The sequence below is a fragment of the Macaca mulatta genome, chromosome 19, assembly GCF_049350105.2.
Source record: "Macaca mulatta isolate MMU2019108-1 chromosome 19, T2T-MMU8v2.0, whole genome shotgun sequence".
In the NCBI taxonomy this organism is placed as follows: domain Eukaryota; kingdom Metazoa; phylum Chordata; class Mammalia; order Primates; family Cercopithecidae; genus Macaca; species Macaca mulatta.
The window spans coordinates 20,654,713-20,670,843 of NC_133424.1; the positions used below are offsets into that span (position 1 = coordinate 20,654,713).

The 16,131-nt window shown below is 45.0% G+C and overlaps 1 protein-coding gene across 3 annotated transcripts in view; it reads right to left on the bottom strand.

Moving 5' to 3' along the window:
* ZNF682 (zinc finger protein 682) overlaps positions 1-16,131 on the bottom strand; it is a 240,482-nt gene that overhangs the window by 17,407 nt on the left and 206,944 nt on the right. For 2 of the 3 annotated variants that reach the window (XR_013409328.1, XM_015123418.3), the window contains exons 1-3: positions 13,143-13,307; positions 1,930-2,056; positions 694-789 (exon numbers count right to left, since the gene is read on the bottom strand). The exons of the other annotated variant lie outside the window; for it this stretch is intronic. Coding sequence is in view for 1 of the 2 variants with exons in the window: in XM_015123418.3 (XP_014978904.3) it covers positions 694-789; positions 1,930-2,056; positions 13,143-13,145 (226 nt within the window). In the remaining variant the exon portion in view is untranslated. Of the gene's footprint in view, positions 1-693; positions 790-1,929; positions 2,057-13,142; positions 13,308-16,131 lie in introns of those variants that run through there. 3 annotated transcript variants of the gene reach the window in all.

Below are 16,131 nucleotides of genomic sequence, written 5' to 3' on the forward strand. Positions count from 1 at the left end.
CAAACAATAACAACAACAAAAACCCAAACCAAACCAAAACAAAACAAAACAAAAACCTTAAAAAAAAAGTTTAAAGGCCGGGCGTGGTGGCTCATGCCCGTAATCCCACCACTTTGGGAGGCCGAGGTGGGTGGATCACCTGAAGTCGGGAGTTCAAGACCAGCCTCAACAACTTGGAGAAACCCCATCTCTACTAAAAACACAAAATTAGCTGGGCCTGGTGGCACATGTAATCCCAGCTACTTGGGAGGCTGAGGCAGGAGAATCACTTGAACCCAGGAGGCGGAGGTCATGGTGAGCCAAGATTGTGCCATTGCACTCCAGCCTGGGAAACAAGAGCGAAAATCTCTCTCTCAAAAGAAAAGAAAAAAATAGTTTAACATAGAGTTCCTCAAAAGTACACATATATTCCTGTGGCCCCTGAGACAATGAAAGGGCAGTCAGATAATAAAGTCTGTTATAAGCCATGAAGAGGACTTTGGCTCTCACTGTAACCTCAAAGGAAGGTTACTTTTTAGAGAATTTAGGAGCATTAGACAGAAGATGCCTCCATGTGAGAGCAAGAAAAAATAACCATGCCCCTCAAAATCATCTCCATTGAAGCAGAGCTTCTCAAATAACTTTTGAAGCCCGTCTTCCCCCTTGGCCTTTGGAGCTTTCACCTGTGGTATGTGTTTCATTCATCCAACCTACCTGAGGGTTTAGCTATGGTCTCATGTCTCTTCACATTCCAGGGCTCCTGTCTTTGCTCCAGACAGCTAATCAGTTCTGGCTTAGAAACAGTCAGACCTGTTTTATTAGAAAAAAGTAATGTGATGCTTGTTGGGATTCTCCAATTACCAAGCTAGTGTTGTGCTCTGTAGAGAAGACAGAATATTATAGATGATTCTAGAAAATTAATAATAAGGCCGGGCGCATTGGCTCACGCCTGTAATCCCAACATTTTGGCAGGCCGAAGCGGGCAGATCATGAGGTCAGGAGATCGAGACCATCCTGGCCAACATGGTGAAAACCCATCTCTATAAAATACAAAAACTAGCAAAGTATGGTGGCACGTGCCTGTAATCCCAGCTACTTGGGAGGTTTAGGGAGGAGAACCGCTTGAAGGAGGCAGAGATTGCAGTGAGCTGAGATCGCGCCACTGCACTCCAGCCTGGCAACAGAGTGAGACTCTATCTCAAAAAAAAAAAAAAAAAAAAAAAAGAAAATTAATAACAAAATAATATTTCTAAACAGAAAGTTTAGAATATTTTATATTTTTGGGTGTTTAGCTTCCCTACCCAATACTACTTAATCAAAAATTGGTGGTAGAAGTTGGATTTTAAGGTCTGGTCAATGATATTCTATAAAGGAATTTTTATAATGGAATTCCAAGAATTACCACTAAAGGCTGGGTATGGTAGTTCACACTAGTAATCCCAACACTTTGGGAGGCCAACGAGGGTGGATCACTTGAGGTCAGGAGTTTGAGATCAGCCTGGCCAACATAGTGAAACCTCCTCTTTACTAAAAATACAAAAATTAGCTGGGTGTGGTGGTGGGTACCTGTAGTCCCAGATACTCAGGACGCTAAAACAGGAGAATCACTTGAACCCAGGACATGGAGGTTGCAGTGAGCTGGACTGTACCACTGCACTCAAGCCTGGGCAACAGAGCTAGACTCTGTCTCAAAAAAAAAAATAAAAACAAACAAAAAGAATTACCACTAGAGTGAAAAATGCCCATCACCTCAAGGCAGAAGAAAGTTAATGTAAACATAAAACTTCTTGAAAATTTTCTTCTCTATCCCAACAAATCCCCAAGTTTTCCTTGAAAGCAGAGATCTAAAACTCATTTACACAAAGCAGAAATCCCCACCAAACATTCTACAGAGGAAGAAAGTAAAATCTTTAGTGTGAAATAGGAATTGTGTATTGAAATTCTTCTCACCCAGAGAGACCAGGTTTCTGTAGTTCTCTAGCATCACTTTCCTATACAAATTCTGCTGAGCAGGTTTCAGAAACTCCCACTCCTCCAAAGAGAATTCTATGGTCACATCCCTGAATGTCAACAGCTCCTGAAAAACAAAACAAAACAAAACATAGTGACCAACTGTGAATGGGCAGTTTTTGACTCCATGTGAAAAGAGAATTGCTGTGACTTATATCAGTTACTGGAATTATTCAAACCAGTTAAAAATACTGGTATTTTTAACAAAAATATTCTCTGATGTATTCTCTAACACTGAGGAAAGAAAATAGAATCCACGTGGCCAGGTTCGGTGGCTCACGCCTGTAATCCCATCGCTTTGGGAGGCCGAGGCAGGCAGATCACCTGAGGTCAGGAATTCCAGACCAGCCTGGCCAGCATGGTGAAATGCTGTCTCTACTAGAAATACAAAAATTAGCTGGGTGTGGTGGTGCATGCCTGTAATCCCAGTTACTCAGGAGGCTGAGGGAGGAGAATCGCTTGAACTTGGGAGGCAAAGGTTACAGTGAGCCGAGATCATGACACTGCACTCCTGCCTGGGCTACAAACCAAAAGGAAAATAGAATCCACAAAACCAATGTAGATACTTTTTTAAATAATCAGTATAAAATTAAGGGCATCAACACAGGCATATACAGTTTGAGTTTTATGTCTGCGATTACAGAGTAAGTTGTAAATATTACTCATACAGAGAAGTCACGATGGGTTAGAAGGTATCTGTCAAATTTTGATGTACACAACAACGAACTACAGATCTAGTTAAAATGCAGTCTGATTCAGGTGATCTCAGGTGAAGCCTGAGTTTCTGAATTTCTAACAAGCTAGCCAGTGATACCAATGCGTCCGAATCAAGAATATTTTGTCAAACAGAACAAGTGGTTGAGCCTGTTTATCTGACTAGTAAACAAAGATAAGCCTTCATTTTCCAAAGCAAGCTTTAAGCAAAGAGAATCTAAAAAGAAAGGGGGAGTTTGCAGATTAAATGTGATGGTTTATGTACATCAGTCAGTAAATCTCCCAAAGTACTTATGAAAAATAAAGATAAAAATAATTAACTTTATAGTTTAAAAAAACCTGTCACAGACAGCCTTAACTTAGTGATTGAAATTAACATGAACCGGGCTGGGCATGGTGGCTCACGCCTGTAATCCCAGCACTTTGGGAGGCTGAGGTGGGCAGATCACGAGGTCAAGAGATCGAGGCCATCCTGGCTAACACGGTGAAACCCCATCTCTACTAAAAATACAAAAAATTAGCTGGGCATGGTGGCACGCACCTGTAATCCCAGCTACTTGGGAGGCAGAGGCAGGAGAATTGCTTGAACGTGGGAGGCGGAGGTTGCAGTGAGCTGAGATTGCGCCACTGCACTCAAACCTGGGCGACAAAGTGAGACTCCGTCTCAAAAAAAAAAAGAAGAAATTAACATGAACTACAACAGAACAAATTGATGTGCAGTATCAACACACATGGGTGGACACATCATCAGAGCTATGATATTATTGGCAACAAAAAGTAAATTATAACCTTAATCTAAGCATAAAGAACACCTTTATGCAAAGTTCAAGCTACAGATATCTCCCAGGTTTTCTAACCTCTAATAATGTATTTGAATAGTCTTTCCTCAGCATTTTAGAGAGCAAGTCTTATCTAACTATTCTCTTTTCCAGAACCTTCTGAGTTATTCTGGGCAATTAGTGCCATCCCCTTTAAATGTGCATTTTAAAAATCCTGTTTCTGCATAGAGTTGATGGAATATCCAGATGGAACCTAAACAATACACATTCCCCCTTCACTAATATCTGAGGACCCTACACGATCCCTAAAAGAGATCTTAGGTATCTACACCTTTCCACATTGATGAGACACAAAGAGAACTTTATTTATTTATTTATTTATTTTTGAGACAGAGTCACTCTGTCGCCCAGGTTGGAGTCCAGTGAGTGGTGTGATCCCGGCTCACTGCAACCTTGCCTCCTGGGTTCAGGCGATTCTGCCTTAGCCTTACAAGTAGTTGGGACCACAGGCACGTGCCACCACAGCTGGTTAATTTTTTGGATTTTTAGTAGATACAGGGTTTCGCCATGTTACCCCAGCTATTCTCAAACTCCTGGCCTCAAGCGATCCTCCCGCCTCAGCCTCCCAAAGTCCTGGGATTACAGGCATGAGCCTGTAATTCTTATTACAAAGAACATTTTTATTCTTGCAGGTCATACACTTCATGGTGAGAACTGATCATGGTATGTAAGAAGCCTAGATAGAAAGAATAAAGGAGAAGGCTCCGTTATATAAAACAGAAGAAGCGTCTCACACAACTGCAGCAGGTCAGAGGACAACATCTGGAAATTTTCAAGGACCACACTTTGAAGGGTGGGGCTCTAAGATGTTGATGCTGACCTGCCATGATGCAGAAAATGTTTCCTATGGGCTTTCTGTACATTCTCAATCCGAAGTCAGGCCCTGTCTCATGAGTCCCAGAAGCCAGTGCTTATATGTAGTTTCTAGTGACATCAACCTGGCTGTACATTATCGGGTGTTATAGCATGCTGCGCAAAACCAGAGGAGAGATCCTGTCATGGAGATTCCTTTAACGCATTAGAAATGATATGTCAACCCCCCAAAAAAAAAAATGAGGTCAAATTAATATAAGTAGAGAGTTCATACGTGCCACATTTGAGAACAGCAAGAACAGCAACCTGGAAGCATAGATTCAAGTTGGCTTGAATATACACTTTGAATAGCAGCAGTGAGAAGCGGATTTTTTTTTTTTTTGGAGACAGTCTCACTTTGTCACCCATGCTGGAGTGCAGTGGCATGATCTCGGCTCACTGCAAACTGAATCCTTGGTTCAAGCAATTCTCCTGCCTCAGTCTCCTGAGTGGCTGGGATTACGGGCATGCCCGGCTAATTTTTTTTGTATTTTTAGTAGAGGCGGGGTTTCGCCATGTTGGCCAGGCTGGTCTCGAACTCCTGACCTCAAGTGATCCACCCACCTCAGCCTCCCAAAGTGCTTGGATTACAGGCGTGAGCCACCGTGCCCAGCCAAGAGGTAGATTTTTAAAGGTAAAAAAGGGGAACAGAAAGTGGGCTGATACAAAGTTCTTTATCAAGGATTCTCATTAGTTTACAGGAATAACATTGATTAGTGATTGGCTATATAGGGTTAAGCTAGAAGGTGTGGGCTATAGTGTCCTGTGTGACATTATTAGATTAATTTATAGCTATGTGTGGCAGTAACAAGCAGTTTCAAGAGATGAATACATTGCTCAAAGGAGAAGTAGGACATAATTCTGGATTCATTTTAATGTCTCTCTGGGCCCGATAACTAATAGAACTTGCATCCCTCAGATAAAAGCTCTTTTACTTTCTCAAATCCCAGGGTCTGGATTCAAATTTGGGGTTTCCGATTTAGGTTTCAGAGGTATGGGAAAGCAGCAGGTGCCCTCTGCACATTCGCAGGCATTTGTGCAGGAGCAGGAAAAGAACATTGTAAATTCTTAGGTCTATTCAATGCATATGTGTAACCCTGACAGGGTTTCTAGGCCCTAATTGTCTCTGAATTCATTTCAGATCTGAAGATGCCAGGGACATTGAAAGAGGTGGAATGGCTGTTGCTGCCCTGTAAAGTTATTTCTGTAGAAATCTGACCTGACTGCTCTACAAGGGACTATAGAACACAAATAGGCAGAGAGACCATTTTGCCTGCAAATTTGGGGTTTGCACAATTATGGGTTGTGACTGGAAGCCCAAGAGGGAAAGACCCTCTAGGGTGAAGTCTGATGGGTACCTTCTATGTTTATATCATACCTGGTCTTTTCAGACAGTGTTTTGAAAATGTAATTAAAAGCACAATCATCTCCAACCCTAGAAAAACTCTCCACAGTGGCAGAACAGAAAGCAAAAACTGTATGATTACACAATTAAGCCAGAGCGTGACATTAATTGCAGGCAATTTGCTAAGAGATCACAAAGACAGAAAGAACGTTGTCAGAATTAGACCTCAAGAAGAAGACGTGACAGCACTCACTTGTCGTAGTTTATCCTAAATCCACCTGGGAATTGGAGAGGTCAGTTGATTATATTCTATAAAAGAGAAACTTCCCACATCTTCATGACAGGAGGTGGTTTTGCAACTTGGAGTGAAATTCAGGTACCTGGTGAAGGTAGGATTTTACTCCTCTATAGAAACTGTGGTGCCAGGTGCGGTGGCTCAATACTGTAATTCCAGCACTTTGGGAGGCCGAGGTGGGCAGATCACCTGAGATCAGGAGTTCGAGACAAGCCTGGCCAACGTGATGAAACCCCATCTCCACTAAAAATACAAAAAATTAGCCAGACGTTGTGGCAGGCGCCTGTAGTCCCACCTACTTGGGAGGCTGAGGCAGGACAATCGCTTGAACCTGGGAGGTGGAGGTTGCGGTGAGCCGAGATCACGCCATTGCACTCCGGCCTGGGTGACAGAGGGAGACTCCGTCTCAAAAAAAGAAAAAAGAAACTGTGGAAGAGGGATCTATGTTCTTGGCTATTTATATATTAAATCAATGGTTCCTGACTCAGAGTGCTGGGCCATGGTGCTCCTGCCCGTGAAGCTTAGGCTACAGCCTGCAGCCCACACACACCCTCACTGCTACATCTGCGCTCCAGCACCATGCCACAGAGCAGAGCCCTGGGCTGCAGGAGGAGGCACTCCTGGTTAGAATTATATTTTCACAATAATGGAAATGAAAGTGGTGTTCCAGCCTAAGTTTCTGGTTTCTTTTTTTTTTTTTTTTTGAGACAGAGTCTCGCTCTGTTGCCCAGGCTAAAGTGCAGTGACGCGATCTCGGCTCACTACAACCTCCACCTGCCGGGTTCAAGCGATTCTCCTCCCTCAGCCCCTCGAGTAGCTGGGACTACAGGTGCCCGCCACCACGCCTGGCTAATTATTTGTATTTTTAGTAGAGACAGGGTTTTGTCATGTTGGTCAGACTAGTTTCAAACTCCTGACCTCAAGTGATCCTCCTGCCTTGGCCTCCCAAAGTGCTGGGATTACAGGCATGAGCCACCACGCCCAGCCTCCAGCTTCAGTTTCTACTGATAACCATGACATGGAAAAAGTACTACTGGATGCCCAGCACGAAGTCTGGATGGAGTTGCTCCACGAGTTGTCATCGTGACAGCTCACCTCACTCACAGACACAAGGCACCAACAGAGATTCTGAAACATCTAAGGCATTGGAGAGAAAAACAGTTATTAGTCTGTGGAAGATTATATTGAGAGAAAGAAAGAAGTTGAAAGCATATTGAAGGAATACTCAGATTCGATATGGGATTGGTTAAGTGAGCAAGAAAAAATTCCCCCCAATGTGTTTCTCTTTAAAGAACCAAAGAGCACAGCTTCTCTCAGCATGAAAAACACACGCATTCTGAAGAACAGATACAAATTCTATGTAGAATTTCTAGAGGTTTTTCTTCCATTTTTGCTGCTGTCTCATCTGTTGGCCACTGGACTGGGGATTTATATTGGAAGCCATCTAACAACATCCACCGGCATCTTTTGATGAGGAATAGGAAACAACATTGTTCACATACTGGAATTATATCTGAGCTTGTGGCACAGCTAAATGAAGAGCTATTATCATCCATGGGTGGGTGACTGCATCCATTGCATTTATTAGTTCTGTAAATGCTGCATGCCTAAGTTAGTAAAATGAAAAAAGCCGGGCGCGGTGGCTCACGCCTGTAATCCCAGCACTTTGGGAGGCCGAGGCGGGCGGATCACAAGGTCAGGAGATCGAGACCACGGTGAAACCCCGTCTCTACTAAAAATACAAAAAATTAGCCGGGCGCGGTTGTGGGCGCCTGTAGTCCCAGCTACTCGGGAGGCTGAGGCAGGAGAATGGCGTGAACCCGGGAGGCGGAGCTTGCAGTGAGCCGAGATCGCGCCACTGCACTCCAGCCTGGGCGACAGAGCGAGACTCTGTCTCAAAAAAAAAAAAAAAAAAAAATAAAAAAAAAAAAAAAATAAAATAAAATGAAAAAATAGGGCCAGGTGTGGTGACTCACGCTTGTAATCCCAACACTTTAGGAGGCCGAGGCGGACGGATCACCTGAAGTTGGGAGTTCGAGACCAGCCTGACCAACATGGTGAAACCCCATCTCTACTAAAACTACAAAATTAGCTGGGCATGGTGGCACATGCCTGTAATCCTAGCTACTTGGGAAGCTGAGGCAGGAGAATCACTTGAACCTGGGAGGCAGAGGTTGTGGTGAGCCAAGATCAGGCCATTGCACTCCAGTCTGGGGCAACAAGAGCAAAACTCCATCTCCAAAAAAAAAAGAAAAGAAAAAATAAGGTCAGTCTCGGTGGCTCATGCCTGTAATTCAAGCCCTTTGGGAGGCTGAGGCGGGCAGATCGCCTCAGGTCAAAAGTTTGAGACCAGCCTGGCCAGCATGGCGAAACCCTGTCTCTACTAAAAAATCCAAAAACTAGCCGGGCATATTGGTGAGTACCTGTAATCCCAGCTACTTGGGAGGCTGAGGCATGAGAATTGCTTGAACCTGGGAGGTAGAGGTTGCAATGAGCCGAGATCGTGCCACTGCACTCTACCCTAATCAACAGACTGAAATTCTTTCTCAAATATATATATGTATATATAGACACTAAAATCATGCTGACCTCTAATCATACCTATTGGATTAATTAGTAAGCATATTAATTGATGTGACAGAGGTGGGGTTAATATTTATTGTAACAATTTGTTACTATATTTTTTCTTTTTTTTTTGAGATGGAGTTTTGCTCTTGTTGCCAAGGCTGGAGTACAGTAGCATGATCTTGGCTCACTGCAACCTCTGCCTACCTGTTTCAAGCAATTCTCCTGCCTCAGGCTCCCAAGTAGCTGAGATTACAGGTGCCCACCACCACACCCAGCAAATTTTTGTATTTTTAGTAAAGACATTGCTTCACCATGTTGGCCAGGCAGGTCTCGAACTCCTGACCTCATGATCCACCTGCCTCAGCTTCCTAAATTGCTGTGATTACAGGCATGAGCCACCATGTCCGGCCTATTTTCTTTTGATATAAAAAATAAATATCTTAGGATAAATAATTTTAATATATTAGTCATAATGTATGAGTATTCAAAAATTATCTGTAATATTAACTCAGTTAAAATAATTTATATTTCAAAAGAATGCATAATATTAAAATCATTATTTTAAAGGGGTTTGTCCAAAATAAATATTGTGCTGTTATATTCACACTATTGTACAAAATACTGTTTATTTTATTTTTATATTTTTGAGACGGAGTCTCGCTCTGTTGCACAGGCTGGAGTGTGATCCCAGCTCACTGCAACCTCTGCCTCCCAGGTTCAGGCAATTATCCTGCCTCAGCCTCCCAAGTAGCTGGGATTACAGGCGCTTGCCACCACACCCAACTAATTTTTGTATTTTTAGTAGAGATGGAGTCTCACTATGTTGGCCAGGCTGGTCTTGATCTCTTGACCTCAGGTGATCCTCCCACCTCAGATTCCCAAAGTGCTGGGATTACAGGCGTGAGCCACTGCACCCGGAAAATACTGTTTAATTTAAATGGATGTAATTTGCCTACACAAGAGTACATATAACTATGCCAACTGTTCTTAAAAAACAAATAGAAACCAGGGTACAGGGTGTACTCTAAGCTGGTCTTGCTACTGCAGCATAAGCACTTCGACCTCCACATATTAGTAATTACCTTGGATCATCAGTTTTCTTTTTTTTTTTTTTTTTGAGACAGAGTCTCGCTCTGTCGCCCAGGCTGGAGCGCAGTGGCCGGATCTCGGCTCACTGCAAGCTCCGCCTCCCGGGTTCGGGCCATTCTCCTGTCTCAGCCTCCCGAGTAGCTGGGACTACAGGCGCCCGCCACCTCGCCCGGTTAGTTTTTTGTATTTTTTAGTAGAGACGGGGTTTCACCGTGTTAGCCAGGATGGTCTCGATCTCCTGACCTAGTGATCCGCCCATCTCGGCCTCCCAAAGTGCTGGGATTACAGGCTTGAGCTACCGCGCCCGGCCGGATCATCAGTTTTCTACCGAAAACACCTATTGTTTTTCTCTCTCCAGATACTGAAGAGATACCCTTCAGTATCTGTGACCCTTTAGCTTTCTGGATTGCTGAATTAAATCCTATCCTTTGTGTTCACTTTTTGTATTTTTTAAGACAAAGTTTCACCCCTGTTGCCCAGGCTGGAGTGAAGTGGGCAAATGACCTGAGGTGAGGAGTTCAGAACCAGAATGACCAACATGATGAAACCTTGTCTCTACTAAATATACAAAAAATTACCCAGGTGTGGTGATGGGCGCCTGTAATCCCAGCTACTCAGGAGGCTGAGGCAGGAGAATCGCTTGAACTCGGGAGGCAGAGGTTACAGTGAGCTGAGACTGTGCCATTGCACTCCAGCGTGGGCAACAAGAGTGAAATGCCATATTAAAAAAAAAAAAAAAAGATTTACATATATTTTGAAGAAGCAGAGAAAAATGGTACATATAAAAGTCGTCTAGGCCAGGCACGGTGGCTCATGCCTGTAATCCCAGCATTTTGGGAGGCCAAGGCAGGAGGATCTCTTGAGGCCAGGTGTTCGACACCAGTTCGGGGAACATGGTGAGCTGCTGTCTCTACAAAAAAAAATTAGGCAGGTGAGTTGGTGCATGCCTATAGTCCTAGGCAATTGGGAGGCTGAGGCAGCAAGACTGCTTAAGCTCAAGAGTTCAAGGTTACAGTGAGCTATGATCACGCCGCTGTACTCTGGCCTAAGTGCAAGAGTGAGATTCTGTCTCAAAAAAAAATTAATCAATCAATAACAGTACTTTTCTAAATTATATCCTTTAAGAAAAGGCAAAAGAACAAAATGTCTTCCCTCATTTTCAAGTGGGGGAATGAAGCCTCTTATTTCTAATTTGCATTTGCTTCTGCAAAAGGTAGGTCTAGGCCCATGGTCTTGAACTACTGGACATCTGAATTCCAGTAGGTGCTGGATTCAGACAACTGAGGGGTGGCGTTGGGCACACTGTGTGCACATAAAAAAAAGGGTTTGTGGGTGGAACTAAAAGGCAAACGAGGGAAAGTTGCTATCAAGAAACCATGGGTGGGACAGTGCAGGCTTAGGGAAGGACTGGTTCATGCTATAGATCGTGTCCCAGGAGAGGCTATGCTCTGACTTCTTCCTGTGTCCATGTAGGCAGATGAGACTATGATTAGGTGGCACAGAAGCCGGGGTTGGTGAATAAAACAGGTTGCCAGTACAGATTGCCTTTCAAGCTCTACTGATAAAATGTGTAAATACACTTAATTAAAAACTGAAGTTAAAATAAGTAAAGAAATCTTTCCAAGGTGACAAACTCAGGAAGCGGCAATGCTGATTGGAACACAGACATATCTGACTCAGATGTCAAGTCAAGCCGTTCTATCACTTGGGACATTTTCCCACCCCCATCCTGCTCACTGAAGGGGACAATAACCGTACTACCAAGAGCCATTGTGCTGTGCCCCACTGTGTCCCTTAGATGCATTTTGCTTTGCAGGTTTGTGCACTGCCTCACCGGGTTGGGTGTTCCTCGTTCTTGGGGATATTTTTTCTCTCTTCACCAATCTGAGAAAATTTTCTCCTCAATACCAGCATCCAATTGCCTGGCCAGCACTGTATCTCTAAGAAACGGAAACTGGGAGCTGGGGAAGAAAATCTCAATGTCCTAATGGATTTGCTTTTAGAGGAAAGGTATACCTGATTTCTCCCAGGCACAATGCACCAATCACTCCACAGACAGGCGGCATTCCCATACCTCAGGCTGCCCCTGAGAGGAAACGACCCAGGGGCTGATATTCACTAGACACCGCAGGAGACACAGCCACCGTTCTGAAACTCAAAACCAGGAAAATAACACAGGGTGGCTGAGGATGCATTGCCCTGTGAAGTTTCCAAAGTGGAACCTCAACCTAAAAACATTCCGATAAGGCGTCTGTGCCTAGGAAATATTAAAGGGAGACTAGCACAAAGGTTTTGTTTTTTGGTCTTTTTTTTTTTTTTCCCCCACAGTGGAGTGTTGGGATTATTCTCTGCTTTCATCTCCTGTAAAATGTTTGCAAATGAAAAACATTTATTTTTCTAAAAAGTGCCATCCGCTGCTCTTTGAAATAATGATTAATCAAAATACTGTATCTGAAATGTACAAAAAAGGACTAAGAGTTGATAATGTTGTGAATTAGAGAGGCGAAGTTGGTGTTGAAGACTGTCAGGAAAGAACTGAAAATTTAAAATTCGACTGCAAGCCACAGTTAGGCTGGGGCAACAGAGTGGTGGATTTGAGACTCTGCTTGTCACACATTTGGAAAATACAAGAGAAAATAACTTCTCCTGTGGAGTGTTAATTAAATAGCAGGCAGTTGAGGTGGCTCTAGTGCCCTGAGTTCCTACATTAAAACACACACACACACACACACACACACACACACACACACACGCAAATACATTTCTTGTAAATTGCTACCTTAGGGGGAAACAAAATTCAGATTTAAGCAACCACAAACCTTAAATTAACTTCTGATTACATAACCAGGCAATGACAACCTGAATAGTCTAAATAAGATGATCACATAACTGGAACGAGTCAGTTACTGAATTCGGTTTGCTTCTTCCTTCACCTATGAAAAAACTTTCCTTCAAGCCCTTCGGTTGGACCCCAAACCACAAACCGTGGCTGGGTGCTCTCGGATCATGAATCACTGTTAACTTCAGTAAGTTTTTAACATTTTAAAGGTGACTCCCATTGTTTTTTAACAGGAGAAGGAAAAGACTGAGGACCCCCAGGATCACAGCACTTCCCACGCACAAACTACACACGGGGTCTGGACTCTGCCCTGAGGGCCCTTCCATTGTCCCCGCAATCGGGGCAGACGCGAGAACGCGCGCGGTGTTTCCCAGGGTGGGCTCCGGGCGGGATGCGGAAGAACGGAACGAGATGCCCGCCCGGATTCCCGGTTGCTGGCCCACCTCGCACCCTGTGCCCGAAGGGGACCGAGGGCCGAGCTGTGCCTGCAGGGACTCCAGTCCGCAGACCCCGCAGCTGACAGCTGGGAGGCCCCGGTCCCGTCACAGCCGGTTCCGGCCGCTTTCAACCAGCCCTGCCCCCACCTCGGGACGCGCGGCCTGGCACACTCACCATTTTTCGGCTTCCGGGATGTCCCGGAGTCTTAGCTCTGGATCTCACAGCATCTGCAGGTCAGAGGGTGACAGAGGCTGCGACAGAGTCACCGAGACCTCCTAGCGCAAAGGATACTAAGCAACGAAGATGGACCCTGAGCTCTGGCTGGAGCGAGACAAAGGCCCCGCCAGCTCCAGGACACCGCCCCCTCTACCTTGGCTGCGCACCTGATTGGACAGTTCCCACTCCAACGCCCATGATTGGATACAGTTCCACGCCCCGTCCCCTCAGGTCATGAGTGATAGTAGACGTGATCTGAGAATGGGTTGAAAAAGGCAGGAGTTACAGGTTTTTCCTGAACCCTTTTCTGGCGCCCTTCCTTCCTTAGCTGGAAACTGGCCCCGCCTGGGGAACATTTGCATTTAACTTTGTATATAAGGTTATCTTTATTTGTGAATAATAGACATATGCTATTCACAAATGGAAACAATATGACAATTATTTTAAAATTTCAGATTTCATCACTTTCCTAGCCTCCAGTCTTTTGAGCAGGCAGCCTGAGATGTCACAAGGGAGGCAATTCTCTAAGAAATAAACTGTGAGGTACATATGAATTTTAAATTTTCTAGTAGCCACATTTTAAAAAACAAACCAGGCATGGTAGCCTGTGCCTGTAGTTCGAGCTACTAGGGAGGCTGAGGCGGGAGCATCACTTGAGGCTAGGTGTATAAGACCAGCTCTGGCAACATAGCGAGACCCCATCTCTGCAAAAAATAATTAAAAATTAGGCCGGGCGCGGTGGCTCAAGCCTGTAATCCCAGCACTTTGGGAGGCCGAGACGGGCGGATCACGAGGTCAGGAGATCGAGACCATCCTGGCTAACACCGTGAAACCCCGTCTCTACTAAAAATACAAAAAACTAGCCGGGCGAGGTGGCGGGCGCCTGTAGTCCCAGCTACTCCGGAGGCTGAGGCAGGAGAATGGCCTAAACCCGGGAGGCGGAGCTTGCAGTGAGCTGAGATCCGGCCACTGCACTCCAGCCCGGGCTACAGAGCAAGACTCCGTCTCAAAAAAAAAAAAAAAAAAAAAATTTCGCCAAGCCTGGTAGTGCACGCCTGTAATCCTGGCTACTCAGGAAGGCTGAGAGGCAGGAGGATCACTTGAGCCTGGGAGGTCAAAACTGCAGTGAGCCACGATCGCACCACTGCATTACAGCCTGGGTGACAGAGTGAAACCCTGTTTAAAAAAAAAAGATCTCTGAAGAAGGCATTTTCTCTTTCTGCAATTTAGCCAAGCAGTTAAGTACGTCTTGAAGTCATCTTCGAGTTGTTGTTTTTTTTTTTTTTTTTTTTTTTTTTTTTTTTTTTTTTTTGAGACGGAGTCTCGCTGTGTCTCCCAGGCTGGAGTGCAGTGGCGTGATCTCGGCTCACTGCAAGCTCCGCCTCCCGGGTTCATGCCATTCTCCCGCCTCAACCTCCCGAGTAGCTGAGACTACAGGCGCCCGCCACCACGCCCGGCTAGTTTTTTGTATTTTTTAGTAGAGACGGGGTTTCACCGTGTTAGCCAGGATAGTCTCGATCTCCTGACCTCGTGATCCACCCGCCTCGGCCTCCCAAAGTGCTGGGATTACAGGCTTGAGCCACCGCGCCCGGCCATCTTCGAGTTTTTAACAGGGCAAGGATGTTTTCTAAAACCCCAATCTCCAGAGTTGCCATGAGGCAAATCCCCCCAGCATACATGAAAATCACTCACAGCTAATGCATTCCTCATCAGATCCAGCGCTTCTTACCCCTGGCAAATAAAAATCACCTGCGGGGCAGGGAGCGGTGGTTCACGCCTGTAATCTCAGCATTTTGGGAGGCAGAGGCGGGCGGATCACCTGAGGTCAGGAGTTCGAGACCAGCCTGGCCAACATGGTGAAACCCTCGTCTCTATTAAAAATACAAAAATTAGCCGGCCATGATGGCACACGCCTGTAATCCCAGCTACGCGGGAGCCTGAGGCAGGAGAATGGCTTGAACCTGGGAGGCGGAGGTTGCAGTAAGTTGAGATCGCGCCATTGCAGAGTGAGACTTCGTGGCAGGGAGGGGGGTTCGGGAGATGGTGGAGAATGACTGGCAGGGCGGGGCAGGATGGAAACTTAAAATCCCTTAAGCCCAAGTTGCAACAGACCAATTAAATTAGAATCCTTGGAGTTGGATCTGGGCAACAATATGGTTTAAAGCTCTCAGGGTGATTACAGTGTGTAGCCAAGCCCCCAAACCACTGCTTTTCACCAACAGTTTGATGAATTAGTTACAAATGGTTTTTCAAATGCATGTAAAAACGTTTGCTGCTGAGTTGTGACCTTGCAATCTTAACTCATTTCCTACTTACTATACTTTGCAGAACCAACCTCTGCTACTCGCTTTGTTCCTGATTCTACCTGGCTCCATATGTGCTTAGTGCATACTATGCACGGGGCACTGTGCTGTGTGCCCTGGTCCCGGTGAGCATCATTCTCGGGGGAGAATCTTGCTGAAAACAAAATCACATCCCAAAAAGTTAAAATCATCCTACTGGCTGGGCACGGTGGCTCACACCTGTAATTGCAGCACTTTGGGAGGCCGAGGCTGGTGGAACACAAGGTCATGCGTTCGAGACCAGCCTGGCTAACACAGTGAAACCCCATCTCTACCAAATATACAAAAAATTAGCCAGGCATGGGGGCAGGCGCCTCTAATCCCAACTACTTGGAGGCTAAGGCAGGAGACTCTTGTAGTGGGCCAAGATTGCACCACTGCACTCCAGCCCAGGGGACAGTGCGAGACTCCATCTCAAAATGAACAAACAAACGAAAAAACCATGCTACTTACAGAATTGAGGTGAAAATTAAAAGACCTAGGGGGTCACCCAAAGTTAGAACCTGAATCAATAACTTGGAATATTAATATATATCTGATGGTGCCCTGAGCACACATGTCCATTTTATTTTATTTTACCTTATATTATTTTATTTTTATTTTTT